General features: G+C 39.8%; 1 protein-coding gene across 9 annotated transcripts in view; it reads left to right on the top strand.

Annotated features, from left to right (window-relative positions):
* Positions 1-25,173, top strand: part of prdm16 (PR domain containing 16) — a 201,713-nt gene extending 176,540 nt beyond the window's left edge. For 2 of the 9 annotated variants that reach the window (XM_081608886.1, XM_017305896.2), the window contains exons 5-17: positions 3,563-3,665; positions 7,532-7,733; positions 7,842-8,007; positions 8,193-8,346; positions 9,315-10,989; positions 11,122-11,209; positions 13,440-13,612; positions 13,706-13,783; positions 14,114-14,283; positions 14,990-15,161; positions 17,983-18,240; positions 19,208-19,388; positions 21,862-25,173. In XM_081608886.1, the coding sequence (XP_081465012.1) occupies positions 3,563-3,665; positions 7,532-7,733; positions 7,842-8,007; positions 8,193-8,346; positions 9,315-10,989; positions 11,122-11,209; positions 13,440-13,612; positions 13,706-13,783; positions 14,114-14,283; positions 14,990-15,161; positions 17,983-18,240; positions 19,208-19,388; positions 21,862-21,996 (3,555 nt within the window). In that variant the 3' untranslated portion in view covers positions 21,997-25,173. Of the gene's footprint in view, positions 1-1,545; positions 2,492-3,562; positions 3,666-7,531; positions 7,734-7,841; positions 8,008-8,192; positions 8,347-9,314; positions 10,990-11,121; positions 11,210-13,439; positions 13,613-13,705; positions 13,784-14,113; positions 14,284-14,989; positions 15,162-17,982; positions 18,241-19,207; positions 19,389-21,861 lie in introns of those variants that run through there. The other 7 variants (XM_008414760.3, XM_008414753.3, XM_008414761.3 and 4 more) reach the window with 7 other exon arrangements.

Below are 25,173 nucleotides of genomic sequence, written 5' to 3'. Positions count from 1 at the left end.
AACATAGCCCAACCACACATGCACACACTCACGTACATGCAGCCACTTAGTGGTAAAATATATAATTTAAGAGGCCATTCCGCAATTTTTATTTTCCCTTTTTTTTTTTCTCTCTTTTTTCCTGTATCGACATGCACAATGCATGAGGATTTATGGAAATATGTGCGCACAAAGCAACTTCAAACGCTGCCAGTGGCCTTTTAAAAGGGAAGCTGCAAATTTATTTGTTTGTCATTAATGATGTAAGATAGGAACACACGTGTGCACAATCATGCATCATTTAGATATTTATCAGGTGGTGATTTGGCATTGTTTCGTGGAGCAAGAAACAATGCGGAGTTTGTGAAAAAAATTTCCAGCAAGGTTAGTGCGTGCGTGTGTGTGTGTATGCGTGTTTGCGTGGATGTGGTGGGAGAGCATTTGCTCAATTTTCCACACACTTATGTCAAGCAACTTTTCTCACTTAAGTCAGCTTGCAATTGTATTCTCATGCAATATTCACACACTTTTAAATGATGGCAAAACAAACAAAAGAAATTAACAGTTTCCTACGATTGTGTAGGTGATTGTGTGTGTGTTTCGCTTCAAATGAATGAGTTGAGATCTACTCAGAATGCCAAATAGATGCACAAAACATGGTGTGCAAGTGAGCCCATTCAGGGGCCGCATAAGGCCCAGTTGCATCTAGTGATTTATACGCCTGAGAGAGTGCAATGAGTGCTACTAGTGTGCGTGGGTGCGTGTGTGTGTGTGTGTGTGTGTGTGTGTGTGTGTGTGTGTGTGTGTGTGTGTGTGTGTGTGTGTGTGTCTGCGTGTGTGTGTGTCTGTGTGTGTTGGGTTAAGAGTTGATGGGGCTTTAAAGAGAAGATGAACCTTGTCCACCTTCTTGTCAACCCTTCATCTTTTGTGTTTCGAAGTGGAGGCCCTTTCTGGCGCTGTTTGATCTGCCCTTCTACCCTCGGATGGATCCATCAATTCGTACAGACTGTTGCGAGGGTGTGTGTGTGTGTGTGTGTGTGTGCGTGTGCGTCCGCGTGTGTGCGTGTGTGTGTGTGTGAGGCCACAGTAGGAGATTATTGCAGGCCCCACGGGCTGGCATTGATCGATGAGGCATCTGTCTCCTAAACACTGGACAGTGAAGGGAAGAAGTCAAGAGAGGGTTGAGGTCTTAATGTAGAATCCAAACAAGTCCATGCTCCAATATGTTTTATTACAGTAAAAATTAAGCATATATAATGGAGATCATTTGATTAGCAGCTGGCTGTGTTTATTTAAAGGAAAATCTAGCCTGATATTTGCTTACATTGTAATTTATTTTTGATTTTTAATATTCACTAAAGGTTTTTAAAAAAAGAAAGAAATTTGCTTGATGGAATTCATAAAATGTTACATTTCATCTCGTTTTATTAAATAATCACTTTTGTTTGTTTTTGTAAAAAAAAAAAAAAATGGGGCCAAAGATATATTATAGAATAATTACAAATAATGCTCGTTTTAAAATATCTATGTAATCACAGTATTTAAGTAATGCCAAGTATTTATTTTTTTTGTTTGTTTGATTTGGAGAAAAATGAAATATGTGCAAATTATTATAATTGTTTCAAGTAGGAGACAAATTCTTTTGTTGGGGGAAAAAAAATAATGTTAATAATGTTAATAATTGTTTATCTACAATGCCAAATAATTTTATTGAGTTTCAAGACACAATACCTCTATGAACAGCTGATCCGAAAGCGAGAGAAATAATATCGCCTCCTGGGAAAGAAAGTTCGAATAGCAAAAAGGCCTTTTTCATTTCTGGCCTACATAACGTGTGTGTGTGTGTGCGTGTGAGTGTGTGTGTTATTGGTGTGAATGCCTGATAGAGTGAGTTCAAGTCTGGTCGGGCTTCTTTATCCATTATTTACATCAGTAACAGATTTATCAGGCGGCCGAAGCGGCCACTGAGTTGGAAGATGCGGGGAGGGGTCTGCGCCGCAGATCCCTCAATCCTTTTGGCTGGAGATAAGACGAGGAGGAGTGGCCGACGGGTAACCGAGAGAGCACCAAGGGGCAATGGGGAATCACTAATGAGAGAGAGAGAGGAGGGAGTCTGAAACAGAGAGAGAGTAAAAGAGAAAGAGAGAGAGAGAAAGAGAGAGAGAGAGGCTCATCATCATCATCATCAAAGACGCGCTCGGTGACTAGATTAGAGAGTAACCCAGCAGAGGAGCGTCGAGGCTTCACCCACCCAGCCGGAGGGAATCAACACCGAGCGAACTCAGCGCCGCCGGCCGACCCGCGACCTGCTGTTCCCGGCCCTAGCCGCAGCAGCGTCCCGCTCTGTCTCCCCTTTCCCTCTCCCTCTCTCGCTCTCCCACTCTCCCTCTGCGGTAAACTTACTATGGGTTGCGTCGCCAACTCCTCCGGGACTGAAGTGCTACTGCAGCTGGAGGCTCTCCGCAGCGCCGCGCAACTTTCTCAACTCTTTCGTCTCACGGAGAAAAGAAAGGTCAGGCCGAAAACCGCGTCGCGAGGCTCCCGCAGAGATTATGTGTGTGTGTGTGTGTGTTATCTAAGTGTTGTAAAAAAACAAAAGAAATAGAAGAAGTAAGCCCTAATAATAATAATAATAATAATAATAATAATAATAATAATAATAATTTTCTTCTCTTTGTTTTCTATGTTAAACGAACTAAAACTTGAGAGTTGAGTTGTCCAGCCTCTGTTACCTATATAGCTTTGTGCTGTGTGTGTGTGCGTGTGTGTGTGTGTGTGTATGTGTGTGTGTATGAAGGGGAGTTTTCGGCTGCCTTGCTGCGCTGCAGTTTCACTTGGTGCAGAGCGCCCCCATGTGGTCAAAATCATTGTAATCAGCATGTGTGATTGGATACGGTGTTGTTTAAAAGTAGTATATTTGTTTTACTTTTTATAATATCACATGAATGATTATTTTTCGTTATGTTTGTAATTTTTATGAAATTGTCAATTAGTCTGTGAGACTATTTCACCTGGTAGATCTAAGAAATAAGGCCTCGGATCAGAACGGCCTTTGTCTGTGACGTTCTTCATCTTCTTTTTTATGCTTTTAGTAATAACAATGAGCATGTCGAAAACAAATTCGATCGATTAATTTAATCAGCATTTAATACGTTGATATTAACGTAACGTGCTCTCTCTCTTCTCTCAGCTTGACATCTGTGGCTTATGTTTTTTTTCTCACTTTTTATCTATGAATGAATATGAGTGTCGACTTCTTTTTTTTTTTTTTTACATTTTATTTGTTTTCTAGCGGTAAAACTACATTTTATCATCTGTTAATTTTTTTTTCAGAAAATCTAGTTTTTTCAGGAGTAAAACGGCTTAGTCAATTTATTCCATTTTATTCTTCTAACGAGTAAGATTAAAATTAAACAATTGCCTCAATGGGATGTCTAATCTTGCTGATATGCAAATTGGAACAGGTAAAGGAAAAGAAAAAAAATAATTTTCAGAAATGTATTTTTCATTTATTTCATCTTGACCGGAACTTAAAGTCTCCCTCTGTGTTTTTTTTTCCCCTTATCCCCCCTCCTCTCCTTAGATTTATTATAAAGCTGTTCGGGATATTGAAGCAGGGGAGGAGCTCCTGGTGTATATGAAGGACGGGATTTTCCCCGAGGGATCCATGGCACCCAACCTACAAGGTAAGATTAATGCGCGTCATTAGAGCACACTTTAAACAAACTCCAACTCGCATCCTGTGCTGCTTTCACGACTCCCTAACGGACCAAAAAAGAAGGAGAGAGAGGGAAAAAAATATTTAAAAAAAACACACATTGTCTCCTTCCAAAATATTCTTCTGTCCTCAATCAATGTGAATTTCTGAAAAAATAATTAATGTCAATGATGGGGATAAAAACTAATGAATCACTTATACTTAAAGGAACTTTAATTTAAAATAACAACAGGCAGAACATGGAGAGGTCTGGTCTGATCTTTTATTGTAATGCACTGCAAAAAAAAAAAACAAAAAAAAAAAACTTCAGCTCTCTGCCGGAACACTGGGGCGTCAATTGACCCTTTTTTTTTTTTTCCTTTTTGTAAGGAAACCCTGTGTGAAATTGGAACCTGCCTGTTCGGTAGCGCCGCATATCGAAACCACATTGTGAAACACTTTTTAAACAAAAACAGAGAGGGAGAAGTAATAAAAGCATTTATTCAGGACGGCTTCAATTCTGATCCAATCATGTTTGGTGAAACTATCCATTATGTCTTTACATCTGATACCTGCATTACGTAATAATTACAATAAATACAAAATATCTATTATTTCATGTGAAATTTTTGTTAATGATAGTGACAATAATATTATGAATGATAAGAATTGTGTTGTACATCTCTCTGAAAACATAGTATCTCAGTTTTTAGTCAAATTAAAGTCAAACTAACAAACATTAAAACATCAGGACTGTACAGCTAACTACTGTACTACTGCAGTATTACAATAAAATTGGCCAATATTAATTTACAGGCCCAATACTGAAAAGACAGCATAAACTGCAATAAATAATCACTCTAATGCACGTTCCAGTCCTTTTTATTTGTTTTCTGGGATACATTGAAAATTTACTGTATCAAAGTGTGAACCGATTATAAGCTACTGAATTGCTGACGACGTTGGGTTTTACTGCAAACCTTCTCAGTACCACACTGAGGCCTTCATAACTTCAAACCAAAGAAGTGCTATAAATTAATACAGCAATTTTACAATGAAACATGATTATTTATGTTTTCTATAAGATTTTTTTTTCAATAAAAGCTGAAACTAAAGCACAGTTTTACATTTAAATTGTTTTAAACTTGCAGCTTGTAGCCTTTAATCCCTCAAAAAAAAAATCCAATCAACAGGTTGAGCCAAACCTTTGCAATAAATCATTTTTTGCTGCTTATGGTGTATTTATGTTCTCTCGTTCTGTTTCTTCTGTGTGCTATGGACACACATTGCATTTAGTTATTGAATCAAGCTTATTGCTTATGTTACAACATTTTGTTTTTATTATGATTTCAAAAATACAATCATCTCTACTTTTTATTTAGACTTCATTTCCGACATAAATTGTAAGTTGTGAAAAGAAAATCCTGATATTCCCTTATATTTTTGTCTTGATGTTCCTTGAGATCTTGCCATTCCTTTGAACTGTGCTGTGCATCAGAGTAAACATGTCCAGTACTTTCTCTCATAATCTAATTTAGACCGCTTTATTTGGTGTAGAACTTGGCCTTTTTTCTTCCTCTTTGAACATCTTGGACTTATTGTAGTGAAGCGCTGTTGTCAGGTAACATTGTTTTGTTTTTGTTTTGTTTGGATTTTAAAAGAAAAGACACCTTTTACTCATCAATGATTTTACATCGCTTTGCTGAAGGGAGAACAGGATGTTTGTAAGATGTTCTGCAGCTCATTAAGTTTCCATGTCTCCGTGATGTACAGAGACGTCGTTGCCAAATTAAGTGAGGGAAATAACGACTCAAAACAGTTTGATTGTTGTAAAGAGGGAAACCGGTGTGCTTTAAGTGGAGGTCAAAGATTAAGTGGGCATAGATATTTGTTCTTTTCATCTGTGTCTGTATGTGTGTGTGTGTGTGTACAGACAGAATACAAGATATAAGAATGAGGTAGCCTGCCAAAATATGTGCATAAAAGCTAAAACCTATGGCTTTGTGTATTGGTGTGAGAGAAGGATTGAAGCTGAAACAATATATTACAGGTGCATTTTTATTGGAAAATACTTTATTTTGAGACAACTAGAAGGAGGACACAGACAAAGTCCACCTTCCAAGACGTTCTGTGTTCTGGTCTCCCCTTGTTTGTGTGACTGAGACAGAAAGGCAGCGCCTGGCAGTGCAGCCCTGCTCTCTGCGTCTGGCTTATCGAAGAAGGAATTTGAAGTAAAGGACTTGAGGAGTCCCCCGAGACCTCACCCATGCTCCCAGATTAGCTGCTAAACTGCACATAATTGTGCCTCCCTTCGTCTCCCAGAGAGCTATTAGTCTCCACTTTATAACCTCCACCACCCCAATCCCACCCCAGCCCACTCGCACACAGCAGACTAACTGAAAAAACACATGTACACTGATATGCACCGAGCAAACGCCTTTGTTTATGCCTATTCTGACACACAGACCCGCTCTCACAATGGACACTTGTGTTGCTTTTACCAGAGCGCCTGTTTCACTACCTTTAACATAAACAGAAGCTTTTCCACCTATTAAGATCCTCCAAAGTCTAACGCGAGTGGACGCCAGTCATGTTTTTTCAACATTTTCCACTCTGAAATCACCTAAACGGTGAGGCGTTTTTATATCCATTCTTTAAGGTGTACATGCACACATCAGTGTCAGAAGCGAGCTAGTTAGTGTGGCGTTTGAGCTTGGCGTAATGCTCCATTGACCAGACGGTCACTCATGCATCTCGTGAAGGTTAGAAACACTGGATGTCGGTGCTCTAATGCTCTTTTAATGTTTCCAAGAAGTTCCAGCTGGATAAACGGTCACATGGAGTAGAAAGCAGGTGAGCCATGCACTGTAAGTCATTTTGGATAAACTCATTTAGCAGGGCTTGAACTGATGGATGAGTGCGTGTGGCATATTGGAGGAAAGGGAAAAGGGGGTTGAGGGGCGACGTGGGCAGCGGGTGCTCGGTGTCATGGCAAAGAAGGCATGGCAGGTTGACGCTGAAATCACCACTGGGCTGGCGCCGCCGCGGCCCTGCTTACACTCCGCTCCTCGCGGCTCACTTTGGAAAATGTTCACAGGAGCAAAGGCTCGCGCACGCATTCACACGTCCATGCACAAAGTCCCTCCGCTGGGCTTTCTGTCTGTTGAACTTGGCGTCCGACTCAGGAATTGGCTGTTGAGAAAGGTGGTCTAGGTTTTATGTGTTTGACCTTGCCTGTGAGAAGTATTGTAAAGGTTATCAGCATGGAAGAGGAAGACCTGCCCCCATTGTTTCCCCTGCGTGCTATTACCCTTGCAGTCTGAGGCGAACACTTAGTTCAATGAGTAATTAAGTGTGTTAATGAAGCCCACATTTTACTGGTAATTGATTTCCATTTTATGTAGCTGTCAATTGCAGGATTGTTTACATTTACCTTTTGGGAAAAACAAGTTTGTTTAGCTGTAACTAAAGCGCAAAACAGCATAGGTTTCTTGATGAGTAACGAGAGCAATTTTTAAAGGTGGAAATAGATACTTTTTTTTCGGATCCTTGAGAGCCTCGATAGGTACTAAACGCTGGTACTTTGTGCACAGCCAAGCACTTGCATAAACCCAGAAACAAATAGATTTCATATTTATTCTTTATAAATATAAAAAAAAATGTATGTTTCAGTAATTTATAAAATGACATGCAGAAAAGCTTTTAATATAACACGAGTCTGTACACTCTACTGTTGTATTTCAGTAGAAAAAAGGAATCTGGAAAAAGAAATCCTACCACTTCATACTTCAGATTTGATTACGGTTACATTTTTAAATTGTATCTGAAAATGTCTGTCTAAATGTGCTTTTGCAGACGAGCAAATGTACCGCTGTGAAGACTGCGATGAGCTGTTCTCCTCAACCCTTGAGTTGCGACGGCATCAGAAGTACTCCTGCTCGAGTGCAGGATCCATCTTTGATGCGCTGAGAGAGGACTTCAAACAGGAGCGGGAGGACAGCGATGAGCCCATCCACGAGTGCAAGGACTGCGAAAAGATCTTCCCAAACGAGTACAGGTGCACAGGATGCTCTTCTTTTTTTATTTATTTTATTTTTTTCAGAAAAAAACATATATTGCACATCTGATGCATTCAAATCCTTGTTATTTTTTTTTTAAACTAAAGTCTGGGGCAACACATGATAGTCCACACAGAGGAGAGGGAGTACAAGTGTGACCAGTGTCCCAAAGCCTTCAACTGGAAATCGAACCTCATCCGCCACCAGATGTCTCATGACAGTGGCAAGCGCTTTGAGTGTGAAAACTGTGATAAGGTACAGCATACCCGGCACGTAAGTTGTGCACTGGACACACAGGCTTTTTTTTTCTGTTTTGACCTGTTTGAGCTAAATCTTTATTGTACTATACACAGTTTTTGGTCATTCAGACAGCAAGCCATATTTCAATGGATATACATATTTTGTGGCTTCGGCGATGGCAAACATTGTGTTGTCATGCTCTTATTTTGCATTTTCAGGTGTTCACAGATCCCAGTAACCTTCAGCGGCACATCCGCTCCCAGCACGTGGGAGCGCGGGCTCACACGTGTCCTGAATGTGGCAAGACCTTTGCCACCTCGTCAGGACTCAAACAGCATAAGCACATCCACAGCAGTGTCAAACCTTTTATCTGTAAGTAAGAGCTTATGGCATATATCAAAATTTCTAATAGTTAATTTATTTTACACTTTTTTTCCCCTTATATTTTAATAGATCATCCCCATATGGTCTGTGGGTCTTAATGTACAACTTGCGACCCAATCGTAAAGGCCCTGGGATTTCATATGTGTTGGGATTTAACTGAGTTGTTTACATATGTAATAGTGTTGGATATCAGCTGGTGACACTATTGTTTTTCATTTGGATTGTCTCCTTCAACAAATATCAATTTGATTAGAGGTTTTGTAATTACTTAATCTCAATTAATCAACTTTTATTTCTGAAGCAAGATTTTTTTTTTATTTAACGTTTGTTGGACGTTAAATGAATCAGTGGTTGAAAATAACATGAACTACTTTTCTTTTTTTAGGTGAACAATCTTTAAAGTCATGTTGTAGACTTTCTTACACTTAAGCATGAAAATCTTTGTCAGCATTGCAGAAATAAAACCCTTAATATAAACGCTGACCAGCTTTTCCCAGGTTTCCTCTATGTTTTCTTAATTTATCTCTGGTGATGGGCTCCATGTGTTTGAAGTTGGAAAGCCTCTAATCCTGAACTTCCTCCCAGATATTCTGTATTAGATCAAAGTCTCTGACTGGGTCTCCAAAATGCTAATATTAAGTCCAGTCAGAAGAAACAAGGCAATATTCAAATATTGTCTTAAATCTATGTCAGCCTAGGTCATGAATAGTTATAATCAAGAGCAAAATAAGGGATTAAGGTTCCAATCATGTAGTTATTACATATTTGCATCTTTTTACAATCTGTTTGATACATATTTTTTATTAATTGGAAATAAGACACGCCAAGTGACTGATGCTGTACAAAACAAACTAAAAAAACTACAATTTGTTGTTAGTGTTGCATCTGTAGTCTGTGTTGTATGCTATTGATTTGGTATGCATAGTTAGAGACAGTGTTAAAATGGGTTTAACCAGGCCCTGATGGGCTACGTCTTTTTGCGTCCCCAGGTGAGGTGTGCCACAAATCCTACACCCAGTTCTCCAACCTCTGCCGTCACAAGAGAATGCATGCTGACTGTCGTACCCAGATCAAGTGTAAGGACTGTGGGCAGTTATTCAGCACTACCTCCTCCCTCAACAAGCATCGGCGCTTTTGCGAGGGCAAAAATCATTACGGCACTCCAGCTGGGATGTTCACCCCTGGAATTGCCATGAGCTCTAGCCCCATCATGGCTAAAGCCAAGTCCCACCATCCCCACCTATCTGGACTGAACCAGTCAGGTTTAGGCTTCACTGACTACTTTCCCTCGAGACCTCACCCTCATGCCGGCTTGCCCTTCTCCACAGGACCTCATGGCTTCCCGTCCCTCCCACATGGGTTCCCAGGTATCTTTCCCCCTACGCTTTATCCACGGCCACCTTTATTACCTCCCAGTCCTTTATTAAAGAGCCCACTAGCAGGCAGCAGTCAGGAGGTTAAGCTCCCTCGGAGCCCCTTAGATGCCCCACCATTGTCACTTGTCAACTCCACAAACAGCAACGGCATTAGTGGTTTGAGTCCACTGGAAGACAAGGAAAAGGACAGTAAGTTTGATTTGTCTTCTAGTGGAGAAACTAAACCTAAATCTAAACTGGCAGACATGTCGGATGGAAGTGACCTTGAAGATGTTAATACCACAAGTGGAACAGATTTGGACACCACCACTGGTACTGTTTCAGGTGACGGTTCTGACCTGGAGAGCGAAGGTGATAGTGAACGTGAGAGGAGTGGTAAAAGGAGGAAGCCGTCTGGCACTGTGTCGAGTCAAGATGGAAACCAGCTAGAGGACTCAAGTAGCGCATTGATATCAGCAGTGTCTAGTTCAGGAACACTTTCTATAGATCGCCCTTTTCATCCTGCTTCTTCCCAGCACTCCTTCTTTCCTCCACCTGATGAGCAAGCCCTGCCTCCTACCACCACAAATGCCAATGCAGTCACCACCGATTCCATTAAAGCAATTGCTAACATTGCTGAGAAATATTTCGGTCCTGCTTTGATGGGACTTCATCAGGAGAAAAAGATGGGTCCACTGCCCTACCATTCCATGTTTCCCTTTCAGTTTCTACCCAACTTCCACAACTCCCTTTACCCTTTCGGCGCTGATCGAGGCACTCTCAATCCTAGCATATTCCTGAAGGCAGAGCCCAAATCCCCTCGTGAACAGCTGCACAAGATGGTTTCAAGTTCCCCCACAGCTCCTGCTCCCACCACAGAGTCACCTTTTGATCTCACAACGAAACCCAAGGAGGTCAAGTTAACTCCTCCCGCTCCAACAAACCCATCCAACCCAAGCAGCACTGGGAACAGCAGTGGTCCTGTAGTGATATCTAACAATGAAGAGCAGCCACTGGACCTCAGCATTGGCAGCAGAAATCGAAGTGGTCACAACGGCCTGCCAGTTGAGCCCCAAAATCGAAAGAATCATATCTTTGGCACCGGCAAGGTGATCTCCCATAAAGACGAAACCTCGGTGGGATTCCTTCATCCTCACTCGCAGTCATTGCACCAACCCTCCATAACCCAGCACCAGCAGCCGCAGGCACAGCCGCATCAGCCTCCGCCACTGCACTATGCCAAGCCCTCCGCATTCTTCATGGATCCCATCTACAGGTATTTCAGCCCCAATTAGACCAGGACCTAACATTTCCACATAATCAACAAGGTAGAACTTGATGTCAGGTTTAAAGACATTAAGGAAACTCTGACCTTGGTACGTAACCCTCTGCCTTGTTGTTGGTCCAGCAGGGTGGAGAAGAGGAAGCTACTTGATCCGGTTGGAGCTCTGAAGGAGAAGATCCTGAGGCCCTCCCCACCACTCTTCCATCCACAGGTAAACTAGACTCAATATGTTGTACGTACCTTATTGGAGAGAGAGATTTCAACACGCTGACATCAAAGCAAGCAAATGGCCTAAACATGTTACAAATGAACATATTGTTCCTGGAAGGGATTAACTTTTATTTATTTTATATTGTGTCTTAAATAAGAAGGTGTTTAACTTGAATTACATTGAAATACTGAGCTTCTGCCTCCCACAACACAGAACCAGAATTAATAAGCCCCTTTGCTCCGTCACTCCTCTGTGCTCATGTATTTTCTCAAGGGTTCTGTGATTTCTTCCTTTGTTTACCAAATGGCGCCTGTGTACTTTGTCAACTTCACGTTTTTGTTTTTTTTTTTCTCAGAAGACACGGTGTGTTATAGCACGTCCTTTGATAATCAGCAACATTGTTTGACTGTCTCAAGACCTTCCCCACCTCTACAAATCTTGATTACAAAGAATGATAATATTATTAATAAAGTAAAATACCCGCTTGAATTGAACAGATTGCCTCAGTTGGCCATGCCACTGTTATTCGTGGCATTGTTTTATGTACTGAGAGTCCAAAGGCCAGCCAATAAGTCAATACCCTTCAGGAGTTTTTCTCAGTGACTGGCTGGCTGGCTAGATAATAGCACTGTGTCCATCAAGGACATCCTGTGTTTGTGTCCAGGAGAATAGGGGCCTCTCATTGGGGAAGCAGTTTAATCTGACCTGGAAATCTGTGTCCTCTATTAAGCATGACTTTGCAATACTCTCATCTCGTAAATATCCAGATAGATCCATATATATTTACACGTACTATAAATGTACTGCTCTTGATTAAATTTGCGAGCAAATTGCTATTCCTGTGGGATTACGATTTAAGTCTACAACAGGGATTTCCCTGGCTCCCATTTGAATACATCGCCTCGTAATTTATTGCTATACCCCTGATAAAATGTTTTCACAGGCCTCCACGTAAAAACTTCTCATATGGGAGTGTCCCAGCTGTGATCCTCCCAGCGATCCAAACACAATGCCACCTCTAATTCAGTCGCATGACGGAATCTCCCCACACCCCCTATACCCGTTTCTCAGACTACGAATAAACACATAGCGACGGAGTGTCTGTCCCCGTGTCTCTCCCATCCCATATTCACTAATAAAAGGAAGGATGTAAGCCTGTTTTGGCAAATAAACTTCTACGTGGCTGGCCTCTTTTGTTCGCAGGCTTCTAGGGGGAAGGAAAGCAGCTATCAGCAGGGGGTATCACAAACTATATTGTTTGCTAGTTTGCTAGTCTAAAACAGCAGCTTTGTCACAAAAAGTAAGAGGTAAAGAACAAAACACTGGTTTAAATTGATTCAAAGGAGAAGGGGCGCTTAAGTCAGTTGGGTTAGTGGTCTTTAGAAACAACAATATTATACCCTTGGCAATGCTTCAGGTACATAACTCTTTCATGTTTTTATTAGTTATTATAACTTGGTTGCTAACTGCCTAGTTTTAACCAGGACATCAGTCTCCTGTATGAAGGGAAAACTTGGTTCTACCCATATGTTACTCTGCATCTCCTGTATATTGACTGCTACCAGCAGTATTATTGTTTGACCACAAGAAGGCACTTTTACAAATTAGGCAATGACCACACTGACCACATTTTTAAACAGACATGGTCTAAAGTTCACTTAACCTGTTTTGTGAGTTAGTTGCTAGGTGACACACAATTGATTTCAGAAACTTGCTCTGCAACTTTAACAAATACAAACAAGGGATGACAAAAGATACATAGTTAAATTGTCAGTTTAGATTTTTAATTGGTCATGGAGTTGGGAATGGCTTAAAAGGGACAAAAAAGACTGAACTTGTTCACCTGCACAAGTTCAGGTGAACTTGTGCCCATTTTTGTAATTTCAGTCTGGACTGCTTTTGGCTTTGGTATTTAATGGTAAAAACCTCACATTCTCAGTTCTGTTCTCAGTTCATCTTCCATACAGAAGGATCATCACCTCCATGTTGTGTCTTCTGTCTAATTGGCTTTCCCATGAAAATGTGATAACAGCTTAAAGGTTTATGAACAGGAAAGACATTAACTGAACATGGAATCTCACATCAAAAAATCCTGGTGTAAAATTTATCATAAATATGCATGTAATGATCTACTATACATTATTCATGGGCGTTGAGCCAAATACAAAATAGCATCCAACTAAATGCATTTAAAAAAAAAAAAAAAACGTATTCTTTTGACATATTTCAGATGTCAGCCATGGAAAATATGACAGAGAAGCTGGAGAGTTTTGGTGCCCTAAAACTGGACATGCCGCCCAATACGCTGCAACACCCAACCCATCCACTGTTCAATTTCCGCTCACCACCACCTTCCCTCTCAGAAGCAATCCTTCGAAAGGGCAAGGAACGTTATGCTTGCAGGTTAGTACACCATGGATGTTGCGCTGGTTATGAAGGTAAAAATTAACTCTTTTATAATGATAATGTGCCTTCAATATCCATCCTTCCCTTCAGGTACTGTGGGAAGATTTTTCCCCGCTCAGCAAACCTCACCAGGCACTTGCGGACACACACAGGGGAGCAGCCCTACAGGTTTCTATTTTTTATCTATTTATTGTTGTTGTTTCTGTTTTCTTATTTTTCATATAGTTTTAGCTCATGGTTTAGAGTATTCTTATTCTTCAAATACCCTTCTTTTAGAAATGATCCATTTTTTACTTTAAACACATTATTTATCTAAAACCGTAAATCTTATGTCTGAAACAAGAACAATTTACTGTTTGTTTTATTCCCTTCCCACTTAAGCAGATACATTTATAAAAATGACAGTAACAATTCTGACTGCATCATTTGAATGAAGCGTCCCGATCGCGCTGCTGCACCTCTAACCTGTATTTCAATGACTCTGTTGGTCTTTGGCAGGTGTAAATACTGTGACCGCTCATTCAGCATCTCCTCGAACCTTCAGCGTCACGTCCGCAACATCCACAACAAGGAAAAACCCTTCAAGTGTCACCTGTGCAACCGCTGCTTCGGTCAGCAAACCAACCTCGACCGCCATCTCAAGAAGCACGAGCACGAGAACATTCCTGGTGAGGCTGCCACATCTGCGGCTGCTTCTCTGACAAAACCGAGGCAAAGCACGTTGAAAGTAGTTAGTAAACAGGGACCGCTTGGCTAAAGGTTTCGAATGATAAATGGCTCACCATAACATGTGCAGAAATTTAAAATCATCACCCAGATAAATGTTTGAATGATTTGAAATGGGTAAAACCTATTGAAAGAGGGGCTTGCTGTGTAGTGTGGTGGTATGCCACTGATTATAGAAGGAATACAAACATTATGAAAGGAGCAAATGCCTGTTTGCGTTAACATCTAAATTACACATGATTTAATATGTGGTTAATATGACAACCTGAAAGGAGACAATGCAACGAGCTTTTACCACTTTGACCAAGTTTACATGAAGCTAGTAAGCATTGATCAGTTTTTAAGGATCATAATAACTTATACTTCTATTTGCTGTATCTCAACCACTGTTGCCCAATAAGAGTGTAAAACTGGAATAGAACAATGTTATATAATTTTATAAGCCTTTTGAAATAGTTGTTTTTTTCAGATTGAAAATGGCGTTCCTCGTTAAAAATATCGTATTTCCTTCTGGCAAAATATACTAAGGCTTTCACACTGACATTTTTTAAACGAATTACACATTTCTTCAGCAGCTGTTTCTTTTCTTTGTCAAACTTCTTAGTTTTACCTTTGAACATGAATTTTTTTTTCTTTTTTCCGTCACAGTCAGCCAGCAGTCCGGGATGCTTTCCAACCTAGGAACCACCATCTCCTCTCCAAACTCCGAGCCAGACAATCACGCACTTTTAGACGAGAAGGAGGACTCGTACTTCTCTGAAATTCGCAACTTTATTTCCAACAGTGAGATGAACCAGGCCTCCAGCTCCACAGATAAAAGGTTAGACAAAAGTATACTTATTTCATTTACACCGTGTGTTTTACATGTTGTGATCGCTCTTAATTTATTTACATGTACAGATAGCTGTGGATTTAAATTTGAAGAAAGAAAAAGAGAAGTAGTAATTTAAACAGAGTAATGGAGCTGTTTTAGGTCTTCTGCCTTACGGTTGTGCGCCTTGCGGAATTACACACCTTTATTGTACATGTTCTAATAAAATTTATAATAAAATAAATTATTCAGTTCAGTTCAGTTCATGGGCATGTATGATCAATTGTGCCTTACTCTATTAAATGTTCCCCTGTGATATGTTTAAAATATGAAACATTGTTTTTCTAACATAACTCTGCTTTAAACTGCTTCATAACTTTTATTCCCTGACATTTCTGATGTGTCCCTTAGTCTTTGTGATGCTGCTTCTTCGCAAATGTCTTCTAATCATTCTCTGAGGCCTTCACAGAGCAACTATGTTCATTTGAGAATGAAATTACCCGTAGGCATACTCTGTTTAATAAATAATAAACTTCTCAAGTAGTTTGTTTGAATGGCTTTTTGGAGGTTCAACAAATTAAAGTACAATAGATACAATCATGTCACTCTTTCAGTTGCTTTTTTATACGTAAAAGGAAACACTGAAGCCATGTGTCCCTTTTCTTCTTTACGATCATGCTATTTATGTCAATCTGTCACATTATACCTTAATATAATTCAAAGAATTCTGCAATTGTAACATTCTGTGAACAGGTTCAGGGGGTATACATACTTTTGGAAGACGCTATCAGTGTTAGCATTGGGTACACAGTGCTCCCTAGTGGTTTAAACATGTCTGCCATTAGTCTCCATCACCTTCAAAGCTGTATCTGCCATATGTTCTTCAAATTTGTTCCCATATTGTTAAGATCTTTTGCAGATCTGTTGCTTTAGCTCAATCACAGTTTTTTTAAGGCCCATCCGTCTATCTCCACCCACAAATGTCACGTTGGATCGACTTCTAGATTACCAATGCTCAGTTTGTGGGACTCTTCCAAAGACTGACTGACAGAAAAAATAGAAGGGATGAAATGTTTTCTCTTAATCAGTGGTTTGCCTTCTTTTATTGACTCTCTCACTTTCATTCTTGCTGTGAATTCCCTTCTGGCAGTCTCACATTTTGTCTTTCCATTCTTCCATCATATAAACCCCCCTCCCCGTTTTCTTCTTGTCAACACACATTACGTCCAGCAGGCCCAGTGGCAAATTAGCCCCCTCTGCCATCTGGGATCAATACAGAGTCTCATCTACAACAGCCATGGCCTGACATTTTAATATCTGTAATTCAGACTATGTGTTATGCTTTCTGTCCTCCTACCAGACAGCCTGCTGTTTATTCTCCCTCTGAGTGACTGAAGCAAAACTGGGAACACAAACACACATTTATGGATGGCTATTTGTAATCATTTTTAACCGCCCCAGCAACCGTAGTTCCCCTTCCTTCAAAACTCCAGCCAGTCAAAACAAGAATTCCTGGAAGCTCATGAAAACTTTTGAAGTGTTTCCATGTTGGAGATGCTGCTGATTCCGAGGCAAAAGTTTGAAACAACCATAACAGAGTATGGATCTTCATGGATATATGTCCAGCAAGGCATCTTTTAGGGGGAAGGAAGTTACCTCCATACCTTAATCCTCAGGTCACGGCTTTGGCTTTAGAGTTGGATAAAACCCAATCGGGTCTGGTTTCTTGTCTACGACAGAGAGGACCCTGAGGGGGAATTTGGTTTAGGCATTTATCTGGGAGATCCACCGATGATTGAGCTCTTCCCCCAATCTGCCTGCGGTACCCATACCCCCAGCCCACTAACACAAACACCCAACTGACGTGTTTAGACTAAATGACAAAACCCAGGCCCCCCCCTGTGTTCGAGCTACGCTTCTTTCCCCATTCACAAGCGCCGCCGAGTAGCTCTGCAATTTGATTATGGTGATATTTAATCTAGATTGAAAGAGAAGAACTTTTCTCCCCCTAAAGCCTCTCGACCCGCTTGGACCGACCCTCTGCGTGTGACCCAATCCTCTCCCCGTGCGCCCCTTCCCAGAGGTAACCCTGTCCGATTTGATGAATGTCCGCAGTTCGGCGAAAAAAAAAAATGCAAAGGGTAAATTTGCCATCCCAAAGGAAATGATATCATGAGCCATGACATTGTGGTTGGGGGGTGATGGAGGAACGGCACGTTGTTGAGACGCAGGCTGGAAAATGTACAGATGGCAGTCTGTAATGGTAGCGTGCTGATAGTCCGTTCACAGCCGAGCCGACATCTTCCCTCAGCCACGCCAGCTTACATTCCACCATTACGGTGTGAAGCGGCTTGTGGAGGACCGGGTCTGAGGTGGGGCCGTCTCCGTCTCTGTTTGGGGGGTTGCTGGCCAATTAATCATCTGCCGGGTTGTTTGAAAAGAGCTCCGGGCAAACTGTCGGCACCCATGTTGTTTGTGTGGACACTGGAGTTGTACTGTTCACGTTGTCATCAGATTACGTCTTTTTCTGAAAGATGAGTCATGCTTTTGGACGGGTAGGAAATTGGTAACAGTAACCAGGGCCAGACTGTTTGTGTCATATTTTTATAACAACTAAAATTAGCAACAAAAAAAAGCATCCAAAGCTCTTGGAACGAGTAAATGTTTTAATCTACTTCTCAGAATGTGAGAAATATTTTCAAACTATGATTGAAAGGGTTTTTTTTTTCCCTCTTCTACATAGAAAAAGCAAAACTATATTCTGCTTTGACAACATAAGCTTATAAAAGTTGAAGCTAGCAACATTTTCTCACTTCTCCTAACGCCGCAGGTCAGAGCAGCCCGAAGAGGAGCGCCCGCCCAGCCACAGTTTGTCCAACTCCAAACTAGGGTTGCAAGGGCTGGAGGAAGAGGAAGAGGAGGTGGAAGGGGACGACGAGGAGGAGGAAGAAGGCAGCCTGACGGAGAAGTCGCACGACGAGGCGCCGGAGTCCCCATCTCCAGTCACGACGGGAGTCTACGAGGAGGACGAGGAAGAGGAAGACACGGAGACGGCTCCGTTAGCTATGAGCTATGAACACACTCGCAGGTAGGTGTTTAGTAACCTGAGCAAAAACAAAACTGAACAAAACAAAGAATTCATTCAGTTAATGTCCATGGTTATTATTTCAAGCACTGCAAAACAATTTATTCAACTACTAAAACTGCTACATACAGTGCTTTAAACTGTACATGTCTGTGCATAAGTAACATTTCTCACAAATAAAAAAAAACCTAAAAGTCAGCAGAACCACATTGGCTTCAATAATAGCTGGAAGTATTTCGAACATGTTTTCACCAGTCCTACTTACTTTTTTATTCAAGTCTTTTTGCTGCCTCTCATTTTTTTCATTTTCTTGTGTTGCATTCCGTTTGTTTTCCCCAAAGACAAGCATTTTGCAATTCGGCTAAAAACGTCTGTTTTGAAATTGATTTGGGTGTATTAAAGTAAAGACAGCTGAAAACACATGCCTGCCACACTTTTCAGATTTTTGTATACAAATAAACTTAACAAGTTATACTTTTTTTCCCATGTTATAAATGTGCCTTATTTTGTGTTGGTCTAGTAGTACGTACAGTAGAATCCTCCCAAAATATATTGGGATATCCAGTATAATGTGACAAAATGTGGAAAAAGTGTAAGGGATATGAATTTGTTTATAAGGTATGGAGGGGGAGACGGGCTTGAGTTTCAGATTCTCTTTAGCTTCACTTCCTCTTTTATTCATGTTAGGTCAGCTTCCTATCTTTTCCCTAAAGCTTTTTATTACTTTGTCAGTTTGTCCCGTCTGCCTTTCTAACCTTTAATTAACTGTACCTTTCTTCTGTTTATCTCCACCTCACCTTTCCCCATTTTACTTCCTGTTTGTAACATTTCCCCCTTCTCAAATCCCATTAACGCTCCCTCCGTCTCATCCAAATCTTTGTCTTTTCCTCCTTTTACTCATCCATCCATCCATCCATCCAATCCCTCCATACTGCTCCATCCTTTCATTCACCCCTGGGTCGGTGTGCAGGTGTATAGAGGAGGAGGGCTCTCTCTTGGATCTGGAGGGTCTGCCCAGCTTCCCTAAGAGCCTGGACGGTTTACGTAAAGCAGCCATTGATGAGCAGTCCTTTGACGTTAAAGACATATTTAACACTTCACTAGAGTCTGAAGCATTGAAAGAAACATTGTACAGGCAGGCTAAAACCCAGGTATGTTGCTGGATTTTGGGTTATCTGTTTAAAATAGGGATGGGACTTTGAGACCATCAACATACACAAGTTTAGGTTTCAAGAAACAAAGTGTATACTATACCATGCCATTTCCTGTGACTTGTATTCATTGTTTGTGTTGTTTATGATATTTCCTGGTTATTTATATCATATGTATTGTTTTTTGTCACACTTAAATGTTTCAGATCATAGTACAGGGCGGGTTCAACCACACAAAACCTATTTTAGGTTGTGCTAAACGCATTCAGTCAAGTTTAAATTTGATCTCAGAGTAGGTTGTTCAGAAATCTTTCATTTTTCATTTTTCATTTTAGCCTTTCATGAGTGAAATTGTCTGTGTACCTTGGAACATTGTTCCACATGAGCTTAACTTATGGTCAAACATTCTCCTATTATTTTCTGATAGAGCAGAATTCATGGTTCTGTTAATTATGGTCATGAAGTCATGAAGGTCCTAAAGCAGCAAAGCGATTTTCAACCATCACACTGCCACCTCCAGGTTTGACTCAGTCTCAGAATTGCATTTTTTTTCCTGAAATGCTGTTAGTTTTCTTTTTGCAGTAGATGAAATGGGACTTGTCAACCCACAAAATATTTCCTTGATAATCTTGGGATCATCAAGATTGACAAATCTAACATGGACCGTTGTGCCCAGTCTCTATCTTATCGTTGAACCATGAAGACTCCCCTTGTCTGTGACGATTTGCTGTGGAGTCCATTTGTGACCTCCTGGATAAGTCATCAATGAGCTGTTTGAGTAATTTTGTTTCAGGGTTTCCTCCAGTGTATTATAAGCCTGACGGGCCACCAGGCTTTACTTGTGCCCCCATCAGGCTAAGCATTGCTTATTTATTTAAGTCTTTTTAAAATGTTTACATTTTTTTAAGATGTTATAGTTGGTGTTCAGGTATTAATCTTCCAATATTTCAGTAACACATAGTAATCAAGTGATATTTTCAAATGTCCTGTCAACTTTAAAAAAATTTTAACTCAAAAACATGATGGGCCACTGGATGAATGACCTCCCTGGCACCCAACCACCAAGCTTAGCAAGTTTTTTTTTTTTTCAAAGTTTATTTGATAGGGACAGACACACATTTACATAGACAAACTGAATGAAACAGCAGTCCCATGTTAGCATCATGGTGCAATAGCAACAGCTAATTCGCAGCACTTGTCCCTAGATGGGCTTTGTTTTCCTAAAAATAATAACTCTAAAAATTGAAGTGAAATCATTTGAAACAACACGACATAATATATTCAGAGAAGTGTAAAAAAAATTAAAAATGAGTACATTTTTACAGTAGTTGTACAGTAGTTGTTTCTGGGGGAACTTTATGTTTGGTTCACATCTCCTCTGAAAGTTTACCACGGTTTCATGTTTCTCTTGCATTAGTGAATAATGGTTCTCACCGTGGCTTGCTAAATTCCCACAGAAGTGGAACTTTGTAACCCTTTCCAAACATGTAGTTGTGAACAAGTTTGCTTTTTATTTGTTCTTAAATTTATTTAAATTGTTTTTTTGTTTGTTTTTTGTGAGACTTTCTAACCTATTTTATATTTTTAGATAAATTCTATTTAAGTGGTTTCTTAATTCAGTGGGTCTATTGTAATCCAGCCTGGTTGTGGCTTATAACAATAAACCAAAAATAATGTGGTTAGTCAAATATAAATAGGGATTTTACAAGGGCTCATTTATACATGTGTTAAATGTTTATATGAGAAACATCATTTGGAAATGTTTTGTTTTTACTAAAGTTATTTTTATCCGATATTAACATTAGTTATATGATCTGGAGCATAGAAGTGTGACAAAAGGATCAGAAAAAGAAGAAATCTTTAAGGTGGAAAACACATTACCAGAGTCCTGTAAATGGCATCTTTGAGCTGCAAAACTTAGTCCAGGAAACCTTCAACAAGTGACATAAAACATGCTGCAGCAGGTCATATTGTCATCCAAAGAGCATGTAGAAAGGCAATACTTGAGTTAGAATTAAATCTAGATGTCCATGTACAATATTGTGAAGGGGGTATAAAACTGCAGTGGGCCATACGCCTTAGTGTAAGGGACGATTTGTGGAGTTCTGAAAAAAGCCCAAAGTGTAAAGCAACATTTTGAAAAAGTACCAATTATAAAATTAAGAAAAATATTTTTTATCATTTGTAAATAGATGCAGAGTTTTGTGATTTTCCCCAGATGACTGAAGTGAATTGTGTCAAATCATGAAGCACAAACATTAGTCATGTTTAAGGTTGCTGCATTTTCTTAAGTAGTTGTTCCTAAATTAGTCAGCAACGTTTATCACTGTATTATATATTATTTCATGAATGTCAAACACAATCTCTGAAAATGAGAAACTATGTGGGAAAGAGAGAGATTGCTAAACATGTCCATGTAGGCAAACCTTGCAGATTTTCTCTTAATTAATATCCAACTGTTGTTCGTTTGCAGGCTTATGCAATGATGCTGTCTCTCTCGGAGAACAACCCTTTGCACGCACCCTCTCAGAACTCTCTGGACGCTTGGCTGAGCATGGGAGGCGGACCGTCTGAGACGAGCAGCTTTCACCCACTCAACCATATCTAGGCAAAGAGAGGCCGGGGAAAGACGGAAGGAAAAGTAGGGGGAACATTTAGTCTCACAAACAGACAGAAACAAGAGACCGGCTGGACATCGGGAAGACGAGAAAGGCCGTGAAGGATTTCATTGTCACACACATTCAAGGCAGAGCGGACGAGTTTGCGCGGCTACGCCTGTGTTCACATGTTATGTGTTTGTGCGAGTACGACGGAGGAGGAGAGTGGGTTGGGGGGACGTGTCCCCCTGTGAGGCGTCCTGCAAGACTGTCGAAGAGAAAGCACTGCGAAGCTCCTGTTGATGTGAAGGACATGATGAATGCTTCTCCAGAGCATTGAAACTCTGCGTCACTCTGATCCTCCCCCCAGTGCACAATGCTCCCAGCAGCATCACAGTCACCCTGTAAAACGGCTCCCTAAAAGACACTTACTGAACTGATAATGTCTCTAAAGTCTGTGCACAATGCCCGACGCAAGCATTGCAGCACTGGCACTGCATGTCCACCAGGTGGCACTGTTTCAGCAGAAATAGAGGACTCGTGAGTGATTCTCTCCAGGTTTGTTTGTTTTTTCCCTCCACCAGTCATGGCGACTATTTTTATTTTTTATTTTTTTTTACATTTTTATTTAATTTCAGAATCAAAAGCACCAGACAAAATAAACAAATCCTCAGAACCAGTAGACTGTTGATTTTTCACTGATTACATGGAGAATGATGTCCAACGTTCAAATGTGATGATGTAATGAGCTATGTGGGCCAATAACTATTAAATTGGCTACTAAATTTGTTCATGTTGAAATTTAAATTATACTAAAAAAAAGAGTGTGTTTTTCTGTTTTGTTTATTGCATCATCAATTAAATGTATTTACTTTCTTTACTATAGATACCACAGTATTGCTTCTTTTTAGGCACAAGAGTACTCAACTATTAATTTAATTACTTTTAGAGAAGGACCAAATTTGCTGTCACATGATGTAAAAATGATAATAGCCTAGACGTTCATATTCAGAGTGGTATGTGCCAAATAACCGCTAGAAGTCTTTTTCTTTTCTTTGACAATCATTTCATTTCCAAGAGGCCTCACATTTGCTGTCACGTTTCTTTTTCCCTAATAACATTATATGTTTAATTTCAGAAGTGTGTGCATGTATTTATTTCTATGTTGTTTTGTTGAGACTCAAGAAGAGAAAATGAAGAAACAGAAAAGGTCTTTTCATCCCTGTTTTTCTTGAAGAAGGAAAAAGGATCGCCTGTCAAAGCACAGGGGGAGATTCTGAATCTCTGGTTTTGACGGATTAGTGTGCCAAAATTAAAAGACCCCACGAGTTAATTAGTTGTTTTTTTTTATTGTTATTATTTATAGTTAAATGCAAGTGTAGTTAGTTTTAGAGTCCTGTTTGGCATTGGAACATAGTGGGCAGGTTAACCCTGGTTTTCCTTTTACTGTTTCACTTTAACAGTTAACTCAATATGCTGTTTTCTTTCCCTCTCTGCCTAGTGGCATAATTGTACAAATATCATTTTGAATGTCAGTTAAAGGGCATTACGTTATCATTACTGAATCTGGATTTCTTCCACCGTCGGCTCATGTTATATTAATTTTTTTTCTTTTTGGCATGCATCGCTTGTAGCTTAGCCTGCAAGTTGTCATCTTAAAATGATTTTGTCTCAGGTTAGATGTCTGGTCGGAAATTCTCACAGCATCCAGTCAAAACGGCGTGAAGGTGACAGTGTCACTGATTATATATGAAGAGATTTGACTCGTGATTGTTAAAGAGCAGAGTGGTCATCCTGAAATTTGTTGGTCAGACTTGTTAGACTCCATATAAATTGCTTTGAGACCCCCATTCTGTTAAGTCTGCGAAGACGGCTGTGTCATAGACAGCAGAAAACATTAACAGTCGGTACTTGAAGGCAGCTGGGTTTTAGCCTTATGGATCACTTTTCATCCCTTCTAGACTTTCATAATCAGGCCTGATGCTGTTTTTTTCTCTCTTTTTTTTACAAGCACTTAAAGCAACTGGGACCAGACCGTCAACTGGATATAGTTTGGTCTTTTGGTTAAACTTAGATTCCAGATCAATTTTTTTTAAAGCTGATTTGACTTTCAATAGATGAGCCAGCTGGACTCAACAAGGAGAGATGAGAATAAAACTAAAGCACTGTAATTTTTATTCACAACAGCAGGTGGTAGTGTGATGCTAGGACTGCTGCGTCATCTCATTTTCTTAAGACTAAAGTCTCTTTTATATATACATATATATAATTCTACTGAATGAAATTCCATTCATTGTAAACACATTATTTTTCAATTTGTGCTTAGAAAATGTAAAGACTTGGGTCACTAAGGTTTTTGGTTGACTATGTGTAGTTATTCATGTCATGGACTACTGTAATAATCACGCGCTGTGCGAAGCAACTGAATTGAAAGCGTTGAAGTATTCCATTTTGGCAACTTCACAAAATGTTCTGGTCACTGAAATTTTTCTCTTTTTTTCAGCGTAATAAAACATGGTTGCTCTTTGCCCAACTGTTACAGAAGAAAGTCAAAAAAAAAAAAATACACGGTTTCTTTTTAACTGTATAGTATTTTAAAGAATGAAAAACAATGGTGCATTTGTCTGAAGAAGAAAAAAAAAACCTTTGAAAAATATGGGTTTTAATGGATGGTGCTTGTTTTGTTTAAAATCTGAGTTGTATATCGCCTCTGTTATGTTTATTGAAAACAAATGAAAAAAAAAAAGTTATCGTGCATGACGTGTTTAGCAGTCATAATGATGTCCATTTGTGAAATGTGTATCAATTCAAAAACAGAAAAAAAAAGTAAGAGAAAAAAAAAATTGTAGATGCACTTATTGTAAATGTGTTTAGGTTAGTAGGTTTGACTTCAAGTTCTGACTGCCTGGCAGATGTGTGGGCAGGTTCTGAAAGACATAGAAACGACTCACGGGAGAAGACCTAATGAAAAACAATAAAGGATTGTAGAATAATATTGAACAATTCTGGAATTGCAGTTCTTTTGATGCTTGTGATTATTGCAGATGTACTTTAGAGAAATTTCATTGAAAAGATATGACTCTGATGTTAATTCTGTAGAATAGCAATGTATACCAAATGTAATCTTTCCAATGCTATGAAGAATTTATACATGAAATTGATATGCAATAAAACCTGTGTGCTTTTTA

This window comes from Poecilia reticulata, chromosome 7, assembly GCF_904066995.2.
Source record: "Poecilia reticulata chromosome 7, P_reticulata-male-v2, whole genome shotgun sequence".
Taxonomy (NCBI): domain Eukaryota; kingdom Metazoa; phylum Chordata; class Actinopteri; order Cyprinodontiformes; family Poeciliidae; genus Poecilia; species Poecilia reticulata.
Note: the sequence above shows the minus strand (reverse complement) of the source record. Positions and strands in the feature narration are given on the sequence as shown.